Raw genomic sequence first — 22,869 nt, 5'->3', positions numbered from 1 at the left:
TCGAACACATCTTTGTACTCCTGCATGAGTGAATCGTGTTCTTTACTAGTCTGTGAATTCACTACAAACACTCTCCTCACAAGGTCCAACTTCTCACATGCGCTCAGTCCTAAGATTGGTTGTACTCGCTTTTCTGCAATGAGAATCTGTGTCTTTAGTTGTTGTCCCTTGTGTTTTAGAGTCACTACACAACTCCCTTTGACTGGAACACTCTCTCCCGTGTAGCCTGTCACTTTAATTTTTTACTGGGTGTATTTTACTCTTTACTGTGAGGGTTTTGTAGTCATCAATGGACAGAAGGTTCACCTGTGCACCTGTGTCAATTTTAAATGGAACAATAGTGCCATTCACAGTCACTGGGACTATCCATTCTGCCTTGTCTGTTGTGCTAGACTGTACAGAGTCCACAAAAAACTCTTCTGGCTCTTCTTCCACCGCATGCATGTTTTTTCTAAATGCCTCCACCTTGCAACACTTCACAAAATGGTTATTTTTCCCACAAGTACGACATGCTTTTCCTAAAGCAGGGCATGATTTAGGCATATGTGTGCCTCCACATCTGCCACATTTTCTCCAGTTGCTTTTGCTTAACAAACAATTTTGGACGCTTCTCTTCTCGTTTTACCGCGTGCACTGCTGCTGTTTTGTCCCTGCATAGCTCCTTCACCTGCACGCAAGTGATCTCTGCTGCTCTACACATGTTAACTGCTCTTTCTAGCATTAAATCATGTTCACGCGGTAAACGTTCTCTGAACCCGTCTCGTCTCATCATCTTCCGTTTTATCCGGGACCGGGTCGCGGAGGCAGCAGTCTAAGCATGGAAGCCCAAACTTCCCTTTCCCCAGACACCTGAATCACAGGAATCAGCTGAGGTGGCTCGGGCATCTTTTTCGGATGTCTCCTGGACGCCTCCCTGGGGAGGTGTTCCAGGCATGTCCCCCCGGGAGGAGGCCCCGGGGAAGACCCAGGACACGCTGGAGGGACTATGTCTCTTGGCTGGCCTGGGAACGCCTCGGTGTTCTTCCCGAGGAGCTGGCCAAGGTGTCTGGGGAAAGGGAAGTTTGGGCTTCTCTAAACCCATTATCAGGAATTCTACATATGATTCTATCTCTGACTAATGAGTCTCTCAAATTTCCAAATTCGCACGTCTTGCTCAGAATGTGAAGCTCAGCCAAGTACTGATCAAAACTCACGCCTGTTTTCTGATCGGCAGAGAAAAACTTGTACCTCTCAAAAGTGACATTTTTACTTGGCACAAAGTAGTCCTCGAACTTCGCCATTAGCTCTGTCAATGTTACATTTCCCTCATCAATTTGAAAGCTATTGTAAATGTCCAGTGTATCTCCTATAACATGAAGAAAAATGGACGCTTTTAGCTTCTCATCTCCTCCACCCACTCCACTTGCAGCCAAATATATATTAAATCTCTGCTTGAAACATTTCCAGTTTTCAGCGAGATTACCGCTGAACTGCATAGGTGTGGGAGGACTGAGTTTATCCATGACGGGAAACACAAAGGGTACAGGATTTTCTCTTACTTGGTTCAGTTGTTGGTAGCCCGAAATATTTTCACCGACGTTAACCTCTGCTTGCCCACTGCTCTTGCTAAACATCTCCTTTTGCTAGCACTAGCATGCCTCTGGAATTTGACACGTTCCTTCTTATTTTTCCACGAAGCCGATTGCTGTTTTAAACTCCGCGTTTCTCACCAGTTCCATTTTCTGACACCATGTTATGTTCGTACTCATGGACATAAAAATAAACAAACTTGGGTTAAACCACTGGCATTTATTGAGAATGTGACACTTCTAACAACCATGCTTTAGCTTACTGGAAATCCCTTCTATATTCCAGTCCCCCCCGGCAACATTAAAGTGGGAACCAAAGTCATGTACTGTACTGTTGTGCTCTAATACCACAAACTGGTTGTTTGTGTTGAAATGTTTTCACTTTCATGTGTTATCTTGGTTCTTAATGTCTTTCATTTTTGTTATATGTTTTTCATTATTTACCAAATAAATCTAATCAAATAAAAAAACTGGATACTCTAAATTTCCCATAGTTATGAATGTGAGTGTGAATGGTTGTTTGCCTGTGCATTAGCCCTGCGCCTGCCTGGCAACCTGCACAGGGCGTGCCCCACCTCTGTCCCAAAATTAGCTGGAATTGATTCCAGACCGGGTGGCACGGTGGTGTAGTGGTTAGCGCTGTCGCCTTACAGCAAGAAGGTCCGGGTTCGAGCCCCGTGGCCGGCGAGGGCCTTTCTGTGTGGAGTTTGCATGTTCTCCCCGTGTCCACGTGGGTTTCCTCCGGGTGCTCCGGTTTCCCCCACACTCCAAAGACATGCAGGTTAGGTTAACTGGTGACTCTAAATTGACCGTAGGTGTGAATGTGAGTGTGAATGGTTGTCTGTGTCTGTGTGTCAGCCCTGTGATGACCTGGCAACTTGTCCAGGGTGTACCCCGCCTTTCGCCCGTAGTCAGCTGGGATAGGCTCCAGCTTGCTTGTGACCCTGTAGAACAGGATAAAGTGGTTAGAGATAATGAGATGAGATGAGATGATCCCAGTCCCACCCACGTTATGGATGGTTGTTAGGCTATTGTGAATGCAAAAAAAAGTGTTTTCAAAAATTGTGATTTTCAGCCAAAAATATTTAGCACTTGATTCAAAGGGTTAGAAATGTATTCAGCACTGAAAGAGTTAAATCGGTTATAAAAATTCGAACAATGTTTGAAGAGTTTTTGAAATTTCTTCTAAAACAGTGCTTGTGAATATTTGCGGGGCGTATGGCCCTGTTGGCCTTCCATAGAGAGCACTCTGGCAAGGCCCCCGAACTGAGCTGCAGCAGACATTACACTGGAGGAAGCAGCCACTGCACTATGCTCTCCAGATGAAGGACTGTCTGTAAGGTAATAATGATCCTGATTTACTCTCATTTTGCTATTTAATTTGGATATTTACAGATGCAAAACCCTAATGGCTGAAGTGGTTTCTGAAAGGAGGAATAGTTTTCCTAACTTCATGCATCTGATCCTAAAGATTCCTGTTGTATTGAAACATTCTGCACAGAAAGATCAAAGACAGACACACGTTATATAGATATGTACTCAATAATAAAAAAATAGACTTTATTGTGACATAATCTATAATAATGAGCTTTTGTGACGGGCATCTAAAATCAGTTGTGAGGGAAAAACAGATGAAATCACATGATGAAAACATCTGGTGCAGTTTTTAGCTCATAGTCTATTAGTGTTTCTTGAAGTCATAACAATGTTCTGTAGAATTACTTTCAGTTTTGAGTTTTCCTTTTCTACTGATGTCAGACTGTATATCAAAGGAATTTCATGTTATAAATAGCCAGTATATGTAAAGCACAGCAAAGGAAAAGTCCATCCTGAAACACATGAAATATGTTTGTGTTAAATGTCCTTCTGACAGCCAGTACTAGTGCAGTTTCAGTGGTGTTTAAGAGCAGGAACAAATAGATTATCTTAAATAAAAAGGATAAAGGACAGGTCTCAAAGTTAACTCTTAAAAACAAAGAGCAACGTTATCTGAGACAACGTTCAACATCATATTAATGATATATTCAACATGGAAGAAATGGAGATGTGGGTCAAATGCTGGACTCAAAGTCGCATAATGCAACGGAGTGAGTTTTTGGATGACCTCGATTTTTGTCTTTGGCTCATTTTTTGTTTCTGCAATCCTTTATTCTGAGCATGTTGTTTTCACAAAAGCATCATTAAAAGCCTGATGCCAAAATCCACTTTTGTCTTGTAAACAGAAATAGGCTTTCAAACATGTGGCCAGAGTTACCCAAAAATGGAAAAGAATCTTGAAAATAAACATTTTGTTGCAAATAAACATTACAGATGATGGAGTCATTCCAGTTATTCACGTCATTCCAACAATATGTTGAATAATAATAATTTTCTTCTAATCCCATGTGGGTCATTCCACGTCAATTCAACCGGGGCCCACGTACTTAGGTCTCAAAAAATTCTGAAAAAAATCACCAAATGTACCCATGTTACCGAGGAGAAACACTGGAAATTTATTTGAATGTAAGATGTATACTTTCCATGTTACAGCCAGTTTTACTGGGGGAGGGGGGTGTCAATTTTGTTCAGACTTTTTTTTTTTTGTCAAAGTTCACAAGCCTATAGCTCAAGAACTAAACCATGTAGGAGGCTCAAATTTTGCATGCTGGTACATAAATAGGAATAGCATGTAGCAAAACTGTCATTTTGGGTCTGGATGATCCTGCATGGTCATAGCACTCCCTCAAAGGTGATCAAAATTTTATTGGAGTTTTTGGCTGTGCTCTGTTTAGGCCTTCAGAAGACCTATTTTTACCCAACATAGGCTCTTGATTTTTTTCCCTTATTGAGAGAAGTAGAAACACTCTCAAAAAAAGCAATAAACAGAAAGGAAACTCTATCAGTGTTTGAACAGAAGACCTCACAAGTCTGACAAATCATTTTGGATGTCATTTTCAGAGCACTGTAACACCTTGTGGGAATGTGTGCAGATTTTAAAAATATTTTCTTCTTTATTCTCCATGATCCCTTCTTTTTAAAAACACCAATTTGGCTTGTCTTACTCGAATCTTTCTTTTTTATTTTCCACCCTGAACATGGGCAAAATGCACCATTGAGAGCAATATGTTTTCTATAACATTTAATGTAAAGAGTAAATAACCAAAGGCCAATTTTGCCCTGACATGATCACCTGAGAGCGCCTGTGCAGGGGTGGAGGGATCCTTTTCAATTTCAGTGATTCAGTGATTTTAGGGGCATCTGTGGTTACTCTCAATATTGAAAATCACTGAATCATTGAAATTGAAAAGGATCCCTCCACCCCTGCACAGGCGCTCTCAGGTGATCATGTCAGGGCAAAATTGGCCTTTGGTTATTTACTCTTTACATTAATGTTATAGAAAACATATTGCTCTCAATGGTGCATTTTGCCCATGTTCAGGGTGGAAAATAAAAAAGAAAGATTCGAGTAAGACAAGCCAAATTGGTGTTTTTAAAAAGAAGGGATCATGGAGAATAAAGAAAAAAATATTTTAAAAATCTGCGCACGTTCCCACAAGGTGTTACAGTGCTCTGAAAATGACATCCAAAATGATTTGTCAGACTTGTGAGGTCTTCTGTTCAAACACTGATAGAGTTTCCTTTCTGTTTATTGCTTTTTTTGAGAGTGTTTCTACTTCTCTCAATAAGGGAAAAAAATCAAGAGCCTATGTTGGGTAAAAATAGGTCTTCTGAAGGCCTAAACAGAGCACAGCCAAAAACTCCAATAAAATTTTGATCACCTTTGAGGGAGTGCTATGACCATGCAGGATCATCCAGACCCAAAATGACAGTTTTGCTACATACTATTCCAGGGCCGTGCAAAGACCTTTGGAGGGGCAGGGGCTCAACATTCAAAAAAGGGCACTTGGAACAAATTTTTCACACAAGTTAACTTTATTCAAAACTAAATTTCAATTGCAACTGAACATTGTGTGTCTTGATAGAATATGTTGTGGACGTCGTCATTCAGCCTTAAGTCTTCGAAGCTGCTAGAATATGTTATTAACGCCGTCGTTCAAACTAAAGTTTCCGAATCTGCCACGTTAATGAAATGGATGGAGCAAACAGTTTAAATATAGCCTAGGTGGCTTCATTAAATGATAAACAACCCTACGCATTTACTGTTGTGTTCTAAGCTGCACAATATTGCATGTTCAGATAAGAAATGAAAGGAGACTTTCAGTGTGACCTTACCATGCCGTTCCTCGCACTGTCTCCCACTGCCAACCGCCTGCATGCGCTTTCTGCACGGAGGTTCACTGAATGCATGACGTCACGGATTGATGCCTGCATTTACATAGAAAAACGTTATTTTATAAATCTATAATTTCATATATTATTGTCAAATTGTAGAGAATATTGATGTTGGAGCCAACTTATCTTTTACAAATATTAAAAAAAACAACAACAAAACAGTCCCTATGAAAAGGGCACTTTGGACAGCAAACAGAAAAGGGGCAGGGGCTAGAGCACCTGTAGCACCGGTTCATTGCACGTGGGTGCGCTATTCCTATTTATGTACCAGCATGCAAAATTTGAGCCTCCTACATGGTTTAGTTCTTGAGCTATGGGCTTGTGAACTTTGACAAAAAAAAAAGAGTCTGAACAAAATTGACACCCCCCCCCCCCCCCCAATAAAACTGGCTGTAACATGGAAAATATACAGCTTACATTCAAGTAAATTTACAGTGCTTCTCCTAGGTAACATGGGTACATCTGGTGATTTTTTTTTTTTTTTCAGAATTTTTTGAGACCTAAGTGTGTGGGCCCCGGTTGAATTGACGTGGAATGACCCATGTGTATTCCATCGCCCATGACATATGGAGTGTGACATTTGCTTTTCTAGTTTTGCACTGGAGCCATGATCCTAATATTAGTTATAAGTGCTCGTGTGTACATGTAATTTTAGTTAAACTATTCCTATAAGTCTCGACACATTTTTTGTATAGTATGTAAAGTAAACCAGATGATTGCAGCAAATCACACATACATAACCAAAGTGGGACACATTACAGCCAACTTTTGGATTTTTTTTTTTCCTTTTTTTCCAATTTCATTGGCCCCAAATTTTCCTCAAAGCCAGACATATTTGGACAGGAGAATATTTGAAGGAGACTTTGCATCATCCTCACTAAATTATGCTGCTCTGGTTCATGTTGATACAAAAGGTTTGATACTTTATTGGAACATTTATTGTAAAGTTTGAGTTTAATTGATTTTTAGGTATTTTTCATATATTTTTACACATTATTTTGAGAAAAACAAACTGGTTTGTTTGTTTGAAAAAATAAATTTTATGTTAATCCTTGGGTGGCACGGTGGTGTAGTGGTTAGCACTGTCGCCTCATAGCAAGAAGGTCCGGGTTCGAGCCCCGTGGCCAGCGAGGGCCTTTCTGTGTGGAGTTTGCATGTTCTCCCCGTGTCCGCGTGGGTTTCCTCTGGGTGCTCCGGTTTCCCCCACAGTCCAAAGACATGCAGGTTAGGTTAACTGGTGGCTCTAAATTGACCGTAGGTGTGAATGTGAGTGTGAATGGTTGTCTGTGTCTGTGTCAGCCCTGTGATGACCTGGCGACTTGTCCAGGGTGTACCCCGCCTTTCGCCCGTAGTCAGCTGGGATAGGCTCCAGCTTGCCTGTGACCCTATAGAACAGGATAAATCAGTTAGAGATAATGAGATGAGATGTTAATCCTTTGTCACAAAGAATATACCTTTTTAAATTTTTTACATTTTATAAGCAAATCACACTCTTATCTAATTTAGCCTGATAAAAAAATAAACTCTGGAACACCTTTATTTACGCACTGTTCAAGCTTAAAACTCAACTTAATTAAATTAATTCTTATCTTATATGTTTAGGTAAGATGTTTATAAGGCAGTGGAATAGTACCTATTATGTAGGTCTGCTGTTCTTATTTTTACAGATCACTTGGGGTCCATGGTTTTCTTGCCCTTATCCTCTTAGATAAAGAAGAGTTTGGAAGTCTCTGTGTCAATTTAATGCAAACTGATGAAGGAAATGCACTTTTATTTAAATATATTTAAAAACAACACAAGTAGTAAAGCACTAGAAGTATGACTATTCTTCAAAAAAAAATCAGGAATAGGTATAAGTGAACTGAGAAATGTTTGTGAAAAAAATGTAAATGGAAGCGTCTGATCTGGAACACTCTGATGGCTTACTTGCACTCAAAACTATGACACATTTCCATTTTGAAATACAGTCCTCGTTATCCAATTCTGATTTTTTGCTCAGATCGGATTTGCCTATCTTGACGGATCACATTTAATAATAAGTGATGTGTACAACCCCAATTCCAAAAAAGTTGGGAGGCTGTGTAAACTGTAAATAAACACAGAATATGATGATTTGCAAATCATGGAAACCCTGTATTTCATTGAAAATAGTACAAAAACAACATATCAAATGTTGAAACTGAGAAATTTTTATTGTTTTTTGAAAAATATATGCTCATTTTGAATTTGATGTCAGCAACATGTTTCAAAAAAGTTGGGAGAGGGTCACGTTTACCACTGTGTTGCATCACCTCTACTTTTAACAACACTCTGTAAACATTTGGGAACTGAGGAGACCAACTGCTGTAGTTTTAATAGAGAAATGTTGTCCCATTCTTGCCTGATATACAATTTCAGTTGCTAAACAGTTCTGGGTCTTCTTTGTTGCATTTTGTGCTTCATAATGCACAATATATTTTAAATGGGAGACAGGTCTGGACTGTAGGCAGGCCAGTTTAACACCCAGACTCTTTTACTACGGAGCTGTGCAGTTTTAACATGTGCAGAAAATGGTTTGTCATCGTCTTGCTGAAAGAAGAAGGGCCTTCCCTGAAAAAGATTTTGTATGGATGTCAGTATATTGCTCTGAAACATGTATATATCATTCAGCATTAATGATGGCTTCCTAGATGTACAAGCTACCCATGTCATGTGCACTAAAGGCCAATTTATGCTGACAACCCAGTCCTCGCAGATAGCGTCGCAGACAGTGTCTGCGTAGCCCCCCCACCTTCGCAGACGCTCTGCGCGCACCTCCCAAAAATTGTGACCACCGCAGAAGCCTCGCAGACAGCGTCGCAGACAAGAGGGCTCTGATTGGTCCACTCTACATCCGCTGTACACGCACTTCCGCTTCCCTACTTTCCCGGTTTGGTTTGGTTTCACGACCGCCATTTTTAAAAACACGAGCGAAGATGGAGCAGCATGAAGAGCGGTTGATCGAGGAAGTACGTACATCTATACGACTCCAGTTCTAGTCATTATAAGTAACCAGAGGATAAACACTCCACTAACCACACCCACCAACTACTCCTAGCGATTTCGCGACTTCGCGCCCCCTTGCGTTGTGGCAGTGAATAACATCGCGCACGCCTATTACTCCCCGCTCAACGATAAATTACAACTGTCTGCGAAAAGCTATCTGCGAAAGCCTTGTCGCAAGAGCATGCAGAGGCTTTAATGCACCCTCACACCATCACAGATGCTGGCTTTTGAACTGTGCACTGATAACAAGCCAGATGGTCTCTCTCCTCTTTAGCCTGGAGTTCGCGTGTCCATGATTTTTAAAAAGAATTTCTAATTTTGATTAATCAGACCTTGGGACAATTTTCCACTTTGCCTCAGCCCATTGTAAAAGAGTTAGGGCCCAGAGAAGGTGGCGGTGTTTCTAGATATTGTTTATATCTGGTTTTAACTTGCATTTGTGGATGCAGTAATGAACTGTTTTCACAGACGATGGTTTTCTGAAGTGTTCCTGAGCCCATACAGTGATTTCCACGACAGACACATGTCTGCTTTTAATGCAGTATCGCCTGAGGGCCTGAAGATCACAGGCATCCAGTGTCAGTTTTCAGCCTTGTCTCTTGCATACAGAGAGTTCTCCAGATTCTCTGAAACTCATCTCATCTCATCTCATTATCTCTAGCCGCTTTATCCTTCTACAGGGTCGCAGGCAAGCTGGAGCCTATCCCAGCTGACTACGGGCGGAAGGCGGGGTACACCCTGGACAAGTCGCCAGGTCATCACAGGGCTGACACATAGACACAGACAACCATTCACACTCACATTCACACCTACGGTCAATTTAGAGTCACCAGTTAACCTAACCTGCATGTCTTTGGACTGTGGGGGAAACCGGAGCACCCGGAGGAAACCCACGCGGACACGGGGAGAACATGCAAACTCCGCACAGAAAGGCCCTCGCCGGCCCCGGGGCTCGAACCCAGGACCTTCTTGCTGTGAGGCGACAGCGCTAACCACTACACCACCGTGCCGCCCATTCTCTGAATCTTTTAATGATATTGTGTAGCATAGATGATGTGATCCCTAAATTCTTTGCAATTTTACATTGAGGAACATTATTCTTAAATTGTTGCACTGTTTGCCCACGCAGTCTTTCACAGAGCGGTGAATCCCTCTCCATCTTTACTTCTGAGAGACTCGGCCTCACTGGGATGCTCTTTTTATACCTAATCATGTAACTAACCTGTTGCCAATTAACCACATTAGGGTTTGGGTTTTTTTTAGCATTACACAACTTTTTCCAGTCTTTTGTTGCCCCATCCCAACTTTTCTGAAACGTGTTGCTGACATCAAATTCAAAATGAGCATATATTTTTCAAAAAACAATAAAATTTCTCAGTTTCAACATATGTTGTTTTTGTACTATTTTCAGTGAAACATAGGGTTTCCATGATTTGCAAATCTTCACATTCTGTTTTTATTTATGTTTTACACAGTGTCCCAACTTTTTTTGGAATTGGGGTTGTAATGTGAATACATTGTGATTGTAATGTGAACGCATTTGTCCTTCAAAATAGCATGCATGCACACATTATGTTTTTGCGCAAGTTATCTGCATCACCAACAACGAAGAAATGTCATATTGTGAGATGACTCATGGTATTAAAACTGATTAAAGGGATGCAATGTATTTTGCGCATTTTGCTCTGGAGGACAGCAAACAGTTTGTCAGCTGTACAGCTAGCCAGATGACTGTTTTGCTGGTTTTGCAGGCATTATAGCTCTCCTCCATTGGTGTTTTATTGCGCTGGCAGTGCTGGTGGATGAAGACAGCGGTCAGTGCATGTGTAAAAGCAAAAAGTCACATGAATTCTGATCTGACCGTTCTCATTCATGTCACATGGCCACAAATCAGATACATATCCGCTTTAGAACCACATATGAAAGTCTATCAAATATGATTTGAAAAGATCGGATTTCTGTGTCCACACAGCCCTGAAAACATCAGATGTATGTCACATTAAGGTAAAAATCAGATTTGAGTCACTTCAGCCTGGTAATGTGAATGTAGCCTTGACTCTCCATTATCACTGTTTACCTTTGGCAATACGGCAAAACAGCAATGTCCAATATTTTTTTTGTTTTTTTTTTTTTGTTTTTTTTTGCATTCTTAAAATAGCCGTAGTATTGGGCTAAACTTAGCTTGGGTGTTTGTTTCTATTGCTACTTTATCTTCATAGTTGTTTATGTTGGACGAAGCATACGGTCTGATGGCTTTCTCCAGCTTAAAATAAATGTCCGTTCAAAGTCACTGAAATGACACGCATTTTTTCCTATTCTCCTTGGCTTTTTAGCTGATTTTATGCATTGTATTGCAGACACATGATTGGCTGATTTGGATAATTACTGTACATGAACGATCAGGTGTATAGGTTTCTCTCATGAAGTGGCCAGTGAGTGAATATAGAAGTGTTAAGCAGCAGGTCAGCACATATAAGCACTTTTTTGATTATTATGTGTTTTGATTTGTTTGGCAGATCTGGAATGAAGCTCACAGGATGATCCGATTACCTGACCAAAAAGGCTAATTTGGAGAAGATTCAAATAAAGCAAGTGTGCCATCATGATGTCAGTTCACTCAAATAATGCAAGCAAAGAGATGTTCAATCACTCCTTCTGCTTTTCCAATAACACAATCACATTCCCAACCCTCAGCACTGTCCTAGCCTCAGGCGTGTTTTGTACACTGGGCCTCAGCTCCAACATGTTTGCCTTTGTGGTACTAGTCAAGTCCTTCCTGCGAACACAAAGTCGCTCTCGTTCATCCTTCCTTCTCTTCCTATGCAGCCTGGTGGTGACTGATTTCATGGGCCTGCTGGTCACTGGAACCATTGTTATTGCTTACCACATCAGAAAGATCAAGTGGATGGTTCTGGATCCCTACTGTCACCTCTGCAACTTCATGGGCATGTCCATGGTGTTCTATGGCCTGTGCCCTCTCCTTCTGAGTGCCACAATGGCCGCAGAACGATTTGTAGGCATCACTCATCCCTTCGCCCGTTCCAGCAACATGTCAAAGAGCCGAGCATGTATCATGGTAGCCAGTGTGTGGATGACGGCTGGGTGCATCAGCCTGTTGCCTCTGCTCGGTCTGGGCAGCTACCACCTCCAGAGCCCAGGGTCATGGTGCTTCCTAAACATCAGCTCTATGCCCCTGGATATGGCCTTTTGCCTGGTGTTCTCAGTGGTCGGGCTGATGTCTCTGGTCGTGTCCTTCATCCTGAACACAGTGAGTGTGGTCACCTTGCTGAGGGTCTGCTGTGGACAGGACTCCAATCAGCGCCGGAGAGACTACGAGGTGGAGATGATGGTGCAGCTCATCCTTATCATGGTCATTGCATCAATCTGCTGGTATCCACTGCTTGTAAGTGTATGACTATGAATGTGTGGAATCTTGGTTTATCTAATAGTTTTACTTCTTATGCACAAGAACTAAAAACTGTCCCTGGCGTGGAACAGGAAACACAAGAGGAATTTTTGTTAACTCTTCAGAGAGCCATATATCCTGAGTAGCAGAGCCAGAATTCATTCAAGAAGTGACTAAAGTATAAGTAGTAAGGCCCTAGTTTATGAAAAATAAATTGGGATATCTTAACCTCTTGAGTATAATTCAGAATATGTTCAGTATGGTCTCACAGAAAGGCTAGAGTAAAAACCAACACAATGGACTTCCTTTATTAAACTGAATTTATTTGTAAATAGTTCATAATAGAATTTAGACAAGAAACTTGGTATTCATGAAAATGCTGCAAATTCAGAAAAAAGTATCCTTATCATGTTTCTAAATGTGTGAAAACTTACACTTAAGAAAAATAACTAATGTAAAGCTCAACTTGATCAACTTCAAATTATAGAATTTGCATGGATGACTGCAGTTTTATATATGGAATATACTTTTGAATTTAAATAGCTTATTTTTATTACTGTATGTTTACAACATTTAGCAGACACCCTTGTAAAAAGCGACTTATAGAAGTGCTTTGTAATCTTGATCACAAACACATCCTCATGCTAGTTCACTAGGTCAGGGACTAAGAGTACCATCAGGAAAACCAGATGTTTTGTTTTATTGGCATTATTTAAATAATATGAAAAATAAAGAAAGCAAGCCAAATTAAATGCATACATTTAGACAAATTAAACTAATCTTTTAATTATGACAAAAGAAATGCCTCCATATAGAAGGAGGACAGGCCGTTCTGTCGGCGCAAAGCCATAAACAAATGACTCAGCTGACAGAAGCTCTAATGCTCACTTATTGTTATTAAGATTACATATTATGAAATGTTGTTTTTATTGGCATGGAAGCATGTCAGAATAACTTCCATTTCTTTCTTTCACTGTTCACTTTCATTGCTTCCACATCAGCCTTTATTCTCATCATTCATTTCATGCTTATAGCTGTCTGTGAACTTGAACTTTTATGGAGTTTTGTGCATGCTGCCATATGCAAATGAAGTATGTTGGGAATGCACTTTACACTTGACAGGTGGTCAACATACGGTACATACGCAAGTATGAAGAAATTCAGCATTTTCAAAACTTTTGTAGATCCAGCAGAACTTTTTTGTTTGGTTTGGCTGACACAAGCATTTACACACAACTTTAGTAAAAAATTGGATAACCGATGCTCAATGTTCCTAATTTCTTACTCCAAATACAGCTGATGAGAATATTTGAGGTTTCTGGAGCTACAATCACGTCAACATTTATAAAGAACTCCTTGACCACCAATGATTAAAGTATATCTTGTTTCAGTATCATTCAGGAATTTGTATTTACAGCAAATGCTGCCACAATGGTCTACACTATTTTATTTAGTCATTTAAATTAAAAACAATACAAGGGTATTTCACATAAATCATCAAAATTATGACAGCTTTAAATTATATTTGGAGTGGTTTTGACTCATAATTCCAAAGCAGCACACGTCATGAGAAGGCTGTGTGCAGGAAATGTGTTGTACTCTGGAAATGCAGTGACATTACCATGTTGGGTGGTGATAAGCCACCTCTAGATGAATCATCTCCGGCAGTGGACAGCGCAGGAAGTCATTTTCTGTTACCCGTGGATACTCAATGCTCATGCTGCACATCAAATTGTCTTAATGTATTTAAAATGTCTATGACTAAAACCCAGATTTCTTAATTTTTTGGAGAAAAATGGTAATCAAATATGGAATCAGATAGTTCTCTTTATTTATGTATTCCATTTAATATAAAAGACCAAATGTTGAAATAAATATAAGGATAGAAGACAATTATATATTTTGGAGGACTCCTCAGTGCATCCTATTTGTTAAATATCACAAAATGATTGGCATTTATGGTAATTTTATATGAATCAGCCTACAAACAAACATCTAATTACTTTATTATCTACATTCTGCCACGTCTGTGTGTTTGCATGAATTGTGGCATTAAAATCATCCAACAAACGGAAACAATTTTAATCAAAATAATAACTCATTTTTCACCTCAGGGCTTCAACAGTGTGTTTTTAGGAGATTTCTAGACACATCAGAAATGTTTCAAAAATCTGTCACAGTATAAATATAGTATTCTGGCCCAACTCATTTTTATCACACTGTAGTCCTTTCACCTTTTTTCTATGCATTGTGGTTAAAACTGCTAGCTGAAAGGAAGCTGTCTGCCTGTGACCTTTAGGAAGATTTTTCATTAGCATCTCTGCTGACCTCAGAAACCATCAGGAAATGTGCATTCAAGATGGCCAACCAGATGTGGGGATTTTCTGACACTGACTAACCATGTTTCCCCTGGACAGATTTACATTCTGAAGACTGTTTTATCCAATGATGCCGTTGACCCCGATTTTGTTCTGTTGTGCACTCGATTGGCCACCGTGAATCAGATATGTGACCCCTGGATTTACATCCTCTGTCAGAAGTCTACACTGAGGCGAGTAGATTCATCCAGATTAACAATGACTAGCACTGGTTCCTGATTAAATGACTCATTTGGGATAAAACACACTAAGGTGAATTAAAATGGCTCCCTTACTAGCTATTAGCATATTGGCTAGGTCAGGGGCCTTCGATATTATCCACAAAGGCTTTTGGCTTTTTAGCTACAGGTATTCATGCCAGCCAAATAGGAGGTACACTTGACAGCTGATTGGAGACTCAGATGAGCTGATGAAACAAGTAGAATCAGATGTGGCTCCTTCTCAGTTGAATTGAAAATCTGCAGCCACACCTGGTCCTTTGTAGATAACATTGGAGACCCCTGGGCTTGGTTGTAGTGTGTGTGAGAGAGAGAGAGAGAGAGAGAGAGAGAGAGTTGTTCAAAAAATAAGCTCTTTTGGTTTACAATGATCAAAGAAATCTTTAAAAAAAATTAAACTTATCTCTAATGTATTCAGGTTAAACACATATGGAGCCTAATGTTTGCTTCTTTAAATTGGCACTGGAGCTACAAGGCTAATGTAGCTAACAGTTTAAATTTACCCCAGTACCCAAACCACAGATCTAGTCCTTAGTTAGCACTGTTGCCTCAGAGCAAGAAGTTTCTGGGTTCGAGTCCAGTGTCCCACAAGGGCTTTTCTGTGCAGAGTTTGCATGTTCTCCCCGTGTCTGTGTGGGTTTTCATCGGGTGCTCCAGTTTCCCCAACAGTCCAAAGACATGCAGGTTAGGTTAATTGGTGGCTCTAAATTGACCGTAGGTGTGAATGTGAATGGTTGTTTGTCTCTATGTGTCAGCCCTGCGTTAACCTGGTGACTTGTCCAGGGCTCCACCTCTCACCCATAGTCAGCTGGGATAGGCTCCAGCTTGCCTGTGACCCTGTACAGGATAAGCGGTTATGGATAATGGATGGATGGATGGATGGATATTGTCACTAATTAGGCTGCTAACTCATCACCCTCAGAGTCACACAAAAACATGTTCTGAAATATTTTTTTTAAATATGATGAGGGATGCCAAATCCCTAAATCCAAACCTTGTGTAGCTATAACATTAAGGAAAACCGATTTTTTTTCTTCTTAGTATCATTCTATCCCCTAAGCCTTGCCTTCCAAAATATAAAGGTGGAACTGTTTGATCCTGAGCCAGTGGCATCACTAGGGTTGGTGTCACCCTCCCCCTGTACTCCACCCTTGGACTTTCACCTATACCAGGCTTTACAGAATCCTTAGTAATGTACCTAAAACACTTATTATTTTATTTTTTCAAAATCAGTGACTATAAAAACATCAGCATCAAAACAACAAAAAACAGCCTGTGCATACAAAAACACGTGATTCAAAGCATCATTGTATTTTGGTAATTTGAGGTTCAAAAAGTAAATTAGTAAAAATACATGTAAGCTGGCTTTACAAAAATGGCTTTGTTGTTCTAACTAACTACAGGCATATTTTTATTTTGAAAAAATCTGCTGAAATACTGCACACAAATGTTATCGACAGTCATTTTGGTGTCGCCCCCTCTGATGATGTCACGAGATGTGAATGAGTGTGTCTGAATCCCTGATAGCTGTGCAGCTGTTTAATCACTACATGGGAAGCATCATATGGCTGTGCTAGCAGTGTCTAAGATTTTTTTTATAAAAGGGCAGCTGAGATTGAACCTTCAGCTTGAATGCGTTAAACATTTTCACATGACTGCGAGTGCGTCCTTGTTATTTCATGCAGTGGATAGTAGCTGCCTGCTGTCAGGAATTACATAACAAGTAGAGTTTAAGGAAAATCCTATCTCAACCTGAACGATGTGTGTGGAGAGAGCTTTAGCTGAAACAGGGTGTGCATGAGCGCTTGCTGTAGTGACTTGCATGCATGCATGTATGTGTATCTTCCTGTGGTTTCTGTACTTTCCTGTAGTCCTGCATGAATGCGCTTAAAGAATACAGCGCTCTCCATGCTTACTGGCCCCCGTTGTAAACATTTATAAAAAGGGTTAGAACAAATCCACCTTCTGGTGAAGTCGTTTCATCTCACACTGAGAAAAAAAAATTAGAAAAATCCAGCCTTTATGTGAAATAAATTTATTCAAGGCAAAACAAATCCCTCATCAAGAAATTGAATTTATTTGTTTATTTTGAATTTATTTATTTATTTCGAACATGCATAAAAAAAATGTATGTAACTATTTGTACATACAAAAGAAAGAACACGTGAAAGTGAAATAATAATTTTCAATAAAAATACATGTGCCACTATTATTGGTATCCCTGGACATTATAGTGAACACAATGTAAGTGAAGCATGTTTCCCATTTAAATTGTGCATTTTTGAGTTGACTGGAGTGTGCAGGAGCATTCAAGCTGTAATCCATGACTTTCTGATGAACTGGGGGACAAATATGAGATGACAGAGGTCAAGTTTCCTTAGTCATCCATCAGCATTGGAAAGATAAGAGAACACACAAACCAAATGAGGGAGAAGTGTATTGACCTTCATACATCAGGAAATGGTTTAAAAAAATAGCAGCTCGTCTGAAATATCCATTTCTACTGTTAGGGTAAAAATAATAAGAAGAAAATGGACACTAACTGGAACTGTTACAAATTTGCCTGGAAGAGGACCCAAGTTTATTTTGCCCCCACATACAGTAAGGAGGAGGGGAAGAGAGGCAAAATAAAAGGTCCCCAAGGATCACTGTTGGTGAATTACAAGAAAAAGTAAAATCTTGGCGTTTCCAAGTCTCCAAACCCACCATCAGATGCCAGACATTTGTGAAACATTTCTAAAACCTTGACTGGAACCATGTTCTCTGGTCTGATGAAACAAACATGGAGCTTTTTGGCAATAAACACTCAAAGTGGGTTTGGTGTAAACAGAAGGATGGCTATAATAAAAATAACCTGATCCCAACTGTAAAATATGGTGGAAGTGTTGTGATGTTTTGGGGCTGTTTTTCTCCAAAGGACCTGGAAACTTTGTTTGGGTACATCATCAAGGATGCCATGAAATACCAGGACATTTTAAATCAAGATCTGGCTGCCTCTGCCAGGAAACTAAAACTGGGTCATCATTGGATCTTCCAGCAGGACAATGATCTGAATCATATGTCCAAATCAACACAAAAATGGTTTGCTGAGCACAGAATCAAGGTTCTGCCATGGCCATCTCAGTCCTCTGACCAGAACCCCATTGAAAACCTGTGAGGTGAGCTGAAGAGGAGAGAGAGCACGAGAGAGGGCCGAGGACCCTGAATGATGTGGAGAGACTGTGTAAAGAGGAACGGTCTCATGCCCTACTCTGCATCTCCAACCTTATAAAATGTTACAGGAGAGATTCAGTGCTGTTTTACTGGCAAAGGGAGGTTGTATACAGTATTAAAAGCAGGGGTACCAATAATAGTGGCACATGTGTTTTTGTTGAAAATAATTATTTCTTGATGAGGGATTTGTTTTTTCTCTGAATAAATTTATTTCAATTAAAAGTTGGATTTTTCTCTTTTTTTTCAATGTGAGATGAAGTGACTTCACCAAAAGGTGGATTTTTTTCTAACCCTTTTTTCTAATCTTTACAAGGGGTGCCGATGATTGTGGAGGGCACTGTATATATGAGTATATTCTGTCGGTATGTCCAATTTAACTCTCATTATCTCTCTCGTGTTTTTTGCTTTTCCTCTGTCTCTATGTGTCTAGGTGTTTATTGCACAAACAGTGTTGTCTGCATCACAGCTGGACAGCCACACCCTGCTGCTCTATATTCGCTTTGCCACCTGGAACCAGATCCTGGATCCCTGGGTCTACATCCTCTTCCGCCGTTCCATACTGAAGCGGGTCTATCCTCGAATGGACTGGTCTCGTGGCTCCATCATTAGCCCCTACCCACCCTTCAGCACTTTGCGTAGACTCACTCGTTCTTCTATAGGGCATCCTGCCAGTCTCAATGAGCAAACCTCAGAAGAATTAAAGCAGGAAGATGCTTTCCTGTCAATGCAGAGAGTCTCTCATCATTCATGATCAACTCTCAGGACCTTCGGTTTAATGCTTCAAGAGGCATTTATGTTTATGTAAATTCTATTTTATTAAAATACCCCAAAACTTATTAACATGATTTTTTAAATGGTTAATTCTTCTTTCATGGCCAAAAACAACTGCATGTATTATAATATTTGGGTCACATTTCTTAATGTTCCTTTTCCAACAGAGACTTTTGATTTCATTTCATTTTATTTGTATAGCACTTTTGACAGTAGGCATTATCACAAAGCAGCTTTGCAGAAATTCACATGTAGATCCAGGTCCTCGGCAAGGAAGTAATCCCAGAGGTGAGATGAGAAAGAAAGCTCAAGAGGCTTTCTCAGTGCTTGTATAGAAAAGTTATTTGTGATTTTATTTGTGTTCACTGTGACAAATGTGAGCTAGTTCTCTAGCAGTTAACTAGCCAGCTACCTAGGTTAGCCAATGTTAATGATGAAGAACAAAGTACTGCTTGTTGCCATGAGAGTATTTCGACAGGTATGGCTGTTGAATAAATCAGTCTAAAAATGAAGAAATCAAGACTAAACCCTGAAAGTGCACTCGTGTCGAGCTGTGTTAAATGCGAGCTAGGTTTCTGCTAGCTAACACAGCTAATGTTTGTGATATTTTACTGGGAATGACAGAAGGACATTAGGCAGGATTCTAATTTGCATATTTGTGTATATTCATAGTTCTTGGCATTTTAATGAGACTACAGGTGTAGAGATGTACCTAGGCTAATTTATTAAATATAGCCTAGATTTAATTGTTTAAAATATTAAAATATTGGTGAAAAGTATGTCATAAGATATGATCTTGATAAACTACATGCATTATAGTGTTTATCATAAAACAGCCTCTTCTAGTGTGCTCTTGAACACAGACACCCAAGAGGGAAAGATATAATATTCTTTCCAGCTGTAACTTTATTTCCATCAACATGTTCTGGGTTAGGGCGGCACGGTGGTGTAGTGGTTAGCGCTGTCGCCTCACAGCAAGAAGGTCCAGGTTCGAGCCCCATGGCTGGCGAGCGCCTTTCTGTACGGAGTTTGCATGTTCTCCCCATGTCCGCATGGGTTTCCTCCGGGTGCTCCGGTTTCCCCCACAGTCCAAAGACATGCAGGTTAGGTTAACTGGTTAACTAAATTGACCGTAGGTGTGAATGTGAGTGTGAATGGTTGTCTGTGTCTGTGTCAGCTCTGTGATGACCTGGCGACTTGTCCAGGATGTACCCCGCCTTTCGCCCGTAGTCAGCTGGGATAGGCTCCAGCTTGCCTGTGACCCTGGAGAACAGGATAAAGCAGCTAGAGATAATGAGATGAGATTAGATGTTCTGGGTTTTCTCAATCACCCTTGGGAAAAATAAAGCTCAAAATATCAAAGGGTGGATTGATCATATTTAATCCCATCTGGATAGACATCTGTTAAACTGTACAACAACAATTTCAAAAAAGTTGGGATGCTGTGTAAAACTTAAATAAAATCAGAATGCAGTGATTTTGCAAATCTTTTTCAACCTATATTCAGTTGAATACAATACTAAGACAAGATATGTAATGTTCAAACTGATAAACTTTGTGTTTTTGTCAATATACACTCATGAATTTAATGCCTGCAACACATTCCAAAAAAAGTTGGGATAGGGGCCACAAAAGACTGGTAAAGTTGTGGAATGCAAAAAAAAAAAACTATTTGGAAGATTCTGCATGTAGGAACAGGTTAATTGGTAGTTGTAAAGGCTCAGTCATTCACAAGCAAGGATGGGGCAAGGATCACCACTTAGTTAAAGTGCATATCACGAGTAAATTCAGGAGCAAGATCAATGTCTCATCTCATCTCATTATCTGTAGCCACTTTATCCTGTTCTACAGGGTCGCAGGCAAGCTGGAGCCTATCCCAGCTGACTACGGGCGAAAGGCGGGGTACACCCTGGACAAGTCACCAGATCATCACAGGGCTGACACATAGACACAGACAACCATTCACACTCACATTCACACCTACGGTCAATTTAGGCCCTGTCCACACGGCAACGGATTCAGGTGACTCCGATACAATTGCTTATCATTTAGGCCTGGCGTCCACACGGCACTGGCGTTTTGGGTGCCCAAAACGCAATCTTTTTGAGAACAGGTTCCAGAGTGGAAAGATCTGGCAACGTTGCCGTTGCGAAGTCATCTGGATGAGTAGAACGGATTTGTTTACGATGACGTCACAACCACATGACTGTGAGTGCTTCACGCCGGGTAGAAGTGTAACAAACTCGATGCGAGTTGTCAACAAATCCTATAACTTGGTTCATGAAATGCGCTTACAAAATATTTTCACTGTGAATATTTATTGTGTAATGGTGCAAAGTGAGAGAGAGAGAGAGAGAGAGAGAGAGAGAAAAAAAATAGCCCTTAGGGCAGAGTCAATCCCGCCAGCAAAAATAGGGAAAAAAAGGAGCGATCTCACCTCTTCAGATGTTGGTTTAAGTCCTACAATACATTCCTCAAAAAGGGTGTAGAACAACAAATTAATCCATCAACGTGTAGCATTCAATTTATTCCGGACCATTAAAGACGCCGCCTTCCGCGTAGAATCATACGTCATCCTCGCCGCCATATTGGATAGGTCAAAGCGGAGAATAAAGATGCCTCATTCATGTGCTGCGTTTAACTGTACCAACAGGTTTACCGTCCAAACAAGATCACATGGGATTACCTTTCACAGGTGAGACTGGAAAAATACTTTTCATTGTATTTGGTCATTATAATGTAATTTTACGAACAGATTTTCCTGACTTTGTGGCTAATATGAAGTCTCGCGCATAATAGTTTATGCGCATGCGTCCTTACTACTTCTATTGTTCTGGTGTCTCCGAAGGGACCGTCTTACAGCGCCCCTAGAGGTGTAGCATGTGTATTACATCGGTTTCAGCAAGCGTTGCGTTGCCATATGGACCTGATATTTTACTGATCGTTGCCCATTTGGACGCAATATATTTTTAAATAACATCTCGTTGCCGTTGTCGTGTGGATGTAGCCTTAGAGTCACCAGTTAACCTAACCTGCATGTCTTTGGACTGTGGGGGAAACCGGAGCACCCGGAGGAAACCCACACGGACACGGGGAGAACATGCAAACTCCGCACAGAAAGGCCCTCGCCGGCCACGGGGCTCAAACCCAGACCTTCTTGCTGTGAGGCGACAGCGCTAACCACTACACCACCGTGTCGCCCCCAAGATCAATGTAATTCTCCTATTTTATAATAAACTTTGGTCAAATATCTGTCACATTTTGCATTTTGTGCAATTTTTTTCACCTTGCGCAATACCAGAAAAATTCAGTTGAAATCAAGCCATTTCAGGCGAATTCATCCACCTCTCAAAAAAACTTGGCATTTGGATTTCCCGGCAGACACTGATTTTTGTGACTTCGCGTGCAGGACGCCTCCCTCTAAATCCTACATCAGCGCTGGTTTGTTTATGAGAAACCAACCTGGTGGTTTTCTGCAAATTTCTTCAACGTTATCACATAATTATTAAAATGGTTAACAGATGTAGCAATACCAATCTTGATGGGATTAGTACTCATCATTTTTCAAAAAACTGGACAATGAGAGAGAAATGGAAGCACTTCGTGTGAGGCACCTGGAAGCCGAGGACCAAGCAGAGCCGAGAAAAAGATCAAGAAAATCGGCAATTCACAAGTTGACTGTTGCCAGGGTAAGACATAATTCTGACATCTCATTATATTCTTCATCCAAAGGTGAAGTAACATTGCGCTCAGGTGGCAATTCCATATTTCAATGCAAAATCGCTAGCTGCTAAACTTGGTCTACACAGGCTGTGCACTGAAACCGTGCAAGCTCGCGCAGCCTGCTGGCGCTTCCACAGGTAACGTCATGAATCTGGCTCTAGACTCCCTTGGGATTTTTCCAGATGTGTTTTATTTTATTTTTTTTCTGCTGTAGACAGATGGCCTTGTGCAAAATTACCCTTACGGATGAGTGTGTAAAGGGACATTCTTTCATATAAAAAAAACGAAATTGGTCC

At 40.5% G+C, this 22,869-nt stretch overlaps 1 protein-coding gene across 2 annotated transcripts; it reads left to right on the top strand.

The window, feature by feature from the left end:
• Window positions 1-2,805: 2,805 nt before the first annotated feature.
• Window positions 2,806-18,915, top strand: tbxa2r (thromboxane A2 receptor). 2 transcript variants are annotated; one of them, XM_060941282.1, is made up of 4 exons: window positions 2,806-2,909; window positions 11,381-12,267; window positions 14,688-14,821; window positions 18,510-18,728. In XM_060941282.1, exons 2-4 carry the CDS (start codon window positions 11,467-11,469, stop codon window positions 18,640-18,642), a joined length of 1,068 nt encoding a protein of 355 aa, XP_060797265.1. In that variant the 5' UTR covers window positions 2,806-2,909; window positions 11,381-11,466; the 3' UTR covers window positions 18,643-18,728. The 2 variants fall into 2 exon arrangements, with proteins under 2 accessions (XP_060797265.1, XP_060797264.1); XM_060941281.1 differs by lacking the exon at window positions 14,688-14,821 and having other exon boundaries at window positions 18,510-18,915.
• Window positions 18,916-22,869: the final 3,954 nt, after the last annotated feature.

This window comes from Neoarius graeffei, chromosome 15, assembly GCF_027579695.1.
Source record: "Neoarius graeffei isolate fNeoGra1 chromosome 15, fNeoGra1.pri, whole genome shotgun sequence".
NCBI classification, from domain to species: domain Eukaryota; kingdom Metazoa; phylum Chordata; class Actinopteri; order Siluriformes; family Ariidae; genus Neoarius; species Neoarius graeffei.
The sequence above is the reverse complement of the archived record's forward strand: the minus strand, read 5'-3'. Positions and strand labels throughout refer to the sequence as shown.